At 33.7% G+C, this 6,672-nt stretch overlaps 1 protein-coding gene and 1 pseudogene across 1 annotated transcript; both read right to left on the reverse strand.

Moving 5' to 3' along the window:
• Positions 1-632: 632 nt before the first annotated feature.
• On the reverse strand, positions 633-2,343 carry LOC114264014 (uncharacterized). Its single transcript, XM_028204605.2, has 3 exons — positions 1,997-2,343; positions 1,793-1,888; positions 633-1,417 (listed from the first exon to the last, which is right to left on the reverse strand). The coding sequence occupies exons 1-3, from the start codon at positions 2,204-2,206 to the stop codon at positions 1,280-1,282; spliced, it is 444 nt and encodes a 147-aa protein (XP_028060406.1). The 5' UTR covers positions 2,207-2,343; the 3' UTR covers positions 633-1,279.
• A 1,595-nt stretch (positions 2,344-3,938) lies between these two features.
• On the reverse strand, positions 3,939-5,044 carry LOC114264017 (putative cyclin-A3-1; annotated as a pseudogene).
• Between the last annotated feature and the right edge of the window lie 1,628 nt (positions 5,045-6,672).

Here is a 6,672-nt window from a genome sequence, read left to right on the forward strand (position 1 = left end):
GATCAGAAATGATGATAAACAGAAATGAACCCAAGTCAAGGATTTCAAAGCAAACTCAATATGTTCGCAATTAGAATCTCACCTGAAAACTTTCTGCTTTCTTCGCAAGCCTTTCAAGCCAAAATCTGAAATTTCAAGCGGAATCCATGAATATTTGAAATTTCTACCTTTACCCATATCATAGTTTCAACAACAATAAAACTAATCATAAAATTAATCACAAAAGATACACGGGAAAAAAATATAACTACAGATATTAAACATTGGAGCTTGTCATTGAACAATTATAAACTACTACACTTAAATTTTGCCCCATCATAATTCTAAATTGTTACTGTATTTTAGTGGTTAATTCTGTATATAAATAAAACAGTACTTCTCTTTGCATAGAAACCAATCTAAAAATCAGAGGCAATTGTTATATGATTAGTTTCTGTGTTTCTAAAAATCGGACATAATTTTCATATGATCAGTATATGTGTTTCTAGACTTTTTCATTAATAAAATTATGGAATTGAAATTTGAGAGGTGGGGCTACCCCTCTATTACAGCCTATCCCATTCTATTGGAAAAATGTGAGGTGCCTTCAGATGGTGTTCCCATCTGGGTTCATGACAAACCTGTCACTGGCTAACTGATTGTCTAACTGATCCAAACACCCATGTCTTCATCCCAAATGCTTCCTCTGTGTGGTATTGCCAACGAATTTGATTTACTGTCAATCTGGATTCTGTAGTTCTGAAAGTAGTTTGGGACAACACTAAAAACATACCTATAAAACCCATGAAGAAAAACACCTTTACGGAGTGTTCTTTCTTTGGCCATCACATCATTCACCAAACTTTAAATTTTCCCTCAGTCACCAAGTTATATTAAATCATAATTGAAAATGACAAAAATGAACAGCAAGAGAACCAAATGTTGATCAGCAGATTTTTTGCCCCTCAATCAATGATATTTTTTCAATCAATGACATTTTAATGGTCCTGATCTATTATGATATTTTTAGGCAAAATGGCAAGAGAAGACAACGAAGGGGAACAGAGAGAGAAGGGGAATAGAGACAGAAATCTTACCTTGCACAGATGATATGAATAAACCGTGAACCAGAAATGATGATAAACAGAAATGAACCCAAGTCAAGGATTTCAAAGCAAACTTAACATGGCATTTTGTAACATTCCTGTTATGGCAGTTTGTGTGTTCCTGTTATGTTGATGCAAAATCTATAATGTCTATAATGGCCATAAGTTATGGCAGTTTGTGTGTTCCTGTTAAACTACAAAATGCCATTACAGACAGGGGCCATAAGTTGATGCAGAATCTTCATAAACAGGGGCCACATAACAGGAACACACAAAAAATGTGAGCCATTATCGATTTGCAGCATATCCCTAGCAGCCCAATACTCCAACACCTGCAAATAATTGATTGAAATCAATCCAAGATAATGTGAGCTTTGTGATAAACCAAAGGGTTTCCAAGCTAAGGTTTTACCCAAAACTTGGCATGCAAAACCAATAACTACAGTGTAAGCTATGACGATATGTTTCATGTAAAATTATCGATTATATGAGTCAACATAGATAGCAAGTGAATAGGTTTTATGAAATTTGTAAAATTTCCACTATAATCTCATGTAACCAACCAAGATCACCTTGTGAAGGATAGAATGAAGAAAGTGAAATCTGAAATTGATCCAGAATCCAGATACATAAATGCTTCAACACTCGAATCTCTAACAAATTAAAATTTAGTAGAACAAATTAAAATCCAAAATTGGAAAGTAAACCTTCCAGAACTTCTTGATGAATCCCCATTCTGTCTCGGCAACGACCACGAACATTGCAATCACAACCGCATAGCACCGAAATATGCCATCAAATATCTACAAATATCCACAAAACAATAAATTTACATACAAATCCAGAGGCATATATATATATATATAGAGAGAGAGAGAGAGAGAGAGAAAGAGGGAGGGGGGATTACATACATCAGATCCATCTTTGAAGGAATGAATGGCAGAGAGAATGTTGACAGAGATGCAGAGAATGGCAGTCGCAGAGGTTACGATGCTGAAGCATCGACAAATGACCAAGAAAGGATCGGGTCTGGATCTAACTCTGATGGCGGCGGAGGCGGAGGTGGAGGCGGTTGAAGCGCCGGAGTGTTGTTTCTTGCCCTGTGCGCTGTTTCTCGCCATTTTCTGGGACTTTCTCTGCCCCGAGAAAATTTCTGTGTAGCTCTTCCAAACACACACGGTAAAAGAAACCCTAAGCTTGAATTGAAGCCATCGAAACCATCACATACTGAGACGGAGAGGAAGTTGTAATTTTGAAATCAAAGATGTGAGAAAGAATGGAGGACGGCTGGAAATGAGAGTCTGAGGTGTGTTTGGTACTCTTTTCATGGGCGGGAAACCAAAGCATTGAGAACTACCCATTTTGGTTAACAACACATTTTGACCATCTGATCTAGAGTCAAGAATCATCTCAGCCGTTAATGAATGCCATGTAGGACAAAAATATATGAAAGATTCAAACTCACCCTTCCATTGTTATATAGATACTTACTCAAATTTTCAATACTAAAAATAGTCCAAAGCATTTCCCTTTTTTAATATTTTTGTTTATTTATGTAGGTATCCTAATCAACTTGTCTGAACCAGATTAAGTTATTATAGTTTAAACAAACCTTTCAAAATAGAATTTATTCTCTACAATTCATAACCTTAAAAAAATTTATTAATGAAAAGAATCAAACTTGAAACTTGAAAGAAACAGACCTTTAAATCTCAAGACACATCAAAAAAATTTACTAATGGGAGGAGTGAAACCTAAAACTTAAAGATGCAGACCTCTAAATCACAAATCTTGTCAAAAATATTTACTAACGAGAGGAGTCAAACGACGGTTAAAAAAAAGCATACTTCCAAAACTCATACCTGATCCGTGAAACCTTTGGGTTTGATTCAAAATTTGTAATTAATCACTTTAGACCATATGAGTGAAGCCCATCTTGGCACTGATAAAGGTGGGCTCACGCATTGCTTTGTCACTTTGCTCAACATGGCTCTACTTTGCTCACCATAGTCCTTATATACCACTCATTGGTATGTTCAGTTGGGAGGTTAAAAAGTTGAAGTAATCTTAAAAAAATAAAATAAATTAATAAAATTAAATATCACATTTAAATTATAATTTTTTTTTCTCTCATAAATATTAAAAAATTTAACTTAAACAAAAAAATTTTAACCCATGCTAATAGTCAAAAAAAATTAGAGAGTCAACTCATTTCTCCAAATGCTACAATTATTGACTGAACCAATGCATCTCCGTCACATGTCATTCTACAGTGATCCATCAAATCAACTAGTGGCATATTTTGTAAAGTACGAATAATTTGAAAATCATAAAAAAAAAAACAGATAGTGAGACTACCTAATCAGAAACTATTAAGCAATGAACCATATGTTAACAAAATCCCACACTTCCTATCCAATTATTACTAATATTAGTAACCACCGTCTCAGCAATGCCATTCATGCCCTCTTTTTTTAGTCCAACAGAAATTGATCACACTAGCAGCTCAAAACAACAAAATCAATGAAACGACCAGCAATTATCAAACCCGATTAACCAGTGGGAGTTTTCTGAATTAGCTAACCTTCTAATGCAAGAACATTCTTCAAGACAATCATCTCCCCATCAATCAAGCAAGCAAGATCAACTAATTCTCCTGACCCTCACTATGAATCTTTAACATCTTCAAAAAAAGAATTCGGTATTTCCTGAGGAAAGGACAATGTTGAGACACATTTGAACTGTTCCAAGGAAGTTATTAAATTTCAATTAGATAGCCTTTTTTAAAGATGACCATTCACTACAATGCCAATAACAAGTTCAGAAACATGTATATAACTCATCATGCTTGTATTTATTTCTTGATGCAACCAAAGAACCTCCCCTTTTACTTAATTGCAAATCATGTATGATAAGAACACATTCCTTTAGGTCAGCGGGTTTGTAGCTAGAGAAATCTTGCAGGGCTGAACTCTGTAAAAGGACATAAGATTAATTTACATCTTGCTAATCAAGAGCTTAATCATAAGCCTGAGACTTGAAGTATTCAAAAGTAGGCTCTTACCTAAGGATGTAACTTTGGTTGGATTGTAAACCGTGAAAGAAATACTACAGATGCAGCCACCAAAGAAGGCAAGAGTTTCACACAGTCATTCTCCAACAAGCTTAACTTTGCTAGGTAATAACCCAAGAACTCCAACTTCAAATTGGGAATCTGCATAAGAACAAGAACATTAATAAGTACCCAACAAGTCAATAACAAAAATCAGCAAGCAAAATAGGCAGCACGTGCATACACGCACGCACACAATAGAGAGAGTTGAGCTTACTTGGTAATCTTCTTGAGCAACAACAGTGACTCTTCTGCACACAAAAAAAATAAAATAAATAAATAAATAATAAATAAATAAACAACAAGCAAGAAGGCAACGTTAATTAGGCAATTGAATTGCAAGATCACCGATGAAAAGAAAGATTGTATGTTGACAATGCAGTAATACCCTAAAAATGTCATAATTGTGGGACCGCCCACTTCAAACTTGAGATGTTTGAGTATGTCAGCCTCCATTTTTACCACATCTTTCTTTGTGTATGCGTTGTCGGTTAGGTAACAAAATTCATCCACAGGTGGATGGTTGATCTTCTCATACTTTTAGCTCATCAAGATTGAACAAGTAAATTTAAGTACCAATCATCCAAATTGATTATCTTTACAAAAACATCAAGCAGTTTAAGAGGTCAGAGAGCTTAGATGCGATGAGCATTGAAGAAAAACCGAGCAACTGGAGTTTCTGCCTGTTGAGATCATTCATTGACAAAAATCTATCAATGTAAGAGATAGATAGATGCAGAGTATCAGAGTGAAGCTCGTATTCCTCTACAACCTCTACCAACCAATCCACCAAAATTGCCCTCATGTTAGGGCTCACATCCTTCTGGGCCATCTCAATGTAATCTGGCAATGGTCTCCTCTTCGCCTCCTCCTAAATAAGAAATCAAAACCCTTTAATTTATACATGAAATGACCTATCAAAACCCATAATTAAATGAGCAACCAAATTGAACATATTGTTGGCATTGACACTACTAAACCAAATCAAAACGCAACCATCTACAATAAAACCAAAACAAAATTTCCGATTTCGAATCAATGTCATAATGATACTCGTATATTTCAGATACATTAGCAGCACATATTTGGGGATCTTCCGTTTCGAATCCATGTCCTGATACTCGTATATCTTGGATACATTAGTAATTGCATTAAACGTTGGATCACCAGGGCAGATTGTGATGTGGTTAACCGAAAATATAATTGGAAATTTTGATTTGAATTAAAATCAAATATTTTTATGAATGATTTGATCAATTAGAGATTGATTTCATCAAATTTAATTTGTGAGAAAATTTTAAAATTTATTATAGACTCGCTATTTTTTACTAGGATTAGAATTATTTTAAATTTAAATTTGAGCTTAAAAAAATTTAACGAACTTGTGAGTTGATAAAGCGATAAAAAATCATTACAAATCCAATTGGTATATCTAAAGAGAGGTTTTTTTTTTTTTTTTGAGAGACGAAGTGAGGTGAGTTCTTAATTATTTTAAAACAATTTTGATTATGGCAAAATTTGGATTCCATTTTGCGAAGTTTGGATTGTATTGTATAATGAGTCAATCAGTTAAAAATGGGGAACGTGTGTACATCACCATTAATTAATTTGGATTGTATTGGATTTTTTTTTTTTTTTTTCTAGTTGTTAATTTGTATTGGTACTTTGGATTGAACAGTATGTTATCTTTGCTTCATTGGTATGTATTGTTGCAAAAGCAACTGTTGGGAATTGTGCTTTAAAGCTATTAATTTGTATTGGTACTTCAGATTGAACAATATGTTATCTTTGCTTCACTGGTATGTATTGTTGCAAAAGCAAATTATGGGAATTGAGTTGGTCTATTTTTTCAGTTTTATATGGTAAAACATATATATATATATATATATATATAAAAGTGGCGTTTTTTGAAAAAAAAAAAACCACTAAATGACGTCATTGTGACATTATACGTTAGTTTGTGACGACGACTGGTGAGACGGGCATCAAAGATTTTGCGGCATTTTAAGAAACGCCGTCTAATTTTTTTAGCGACGTTTTTTAAACGTTGTAAAGCTATTGCGGCAGCCGTATCAACGACCAAAATATTACACGTCGCTGTTAGTTTTTATGGCATTTTTCAAGCTTTTAGCGACTTTATTAAAAGTCTAATTTCCTGTAGTGTTAGTTACAGATTATTATGATGTTTGGTTATAGGCTATTGTAGTAATGGAGTCAGTAAATTATCAAATTAAAATTAGTTATATTTAATTATTGTAGTATTTAATTATGTGATGTTGGAATTCAGTTGTAGTCCAAAACATTGTTTATTATGACCTAATGTGGCTATAATAATGGCTTAGATTTGTTTTTAAATCTAACGAATAAAAATAAAAATGCATGCACTTTTTTCAAAGTATAATTTAGGATAAAATTCATTTCATCCCTTTTGCATTTAACCTTGAAGCCCCCAATATTTTAAAAATAGGTCTCAAA

This window comes from Camellia sinensis, chromosome 13, assembly GCF_055761805.1.
Source record: "Camellia sinensis isolate YWXY chromosome 13, ASM5576180v1, whole genome shotgun sequence".
NCBI classification, from domain to species: Eukaryota; Viridiplantae; Streptophyta; class Magnoliopsida; order Ericales; family Theaceae; genus Camellia; species Camellia sinensis.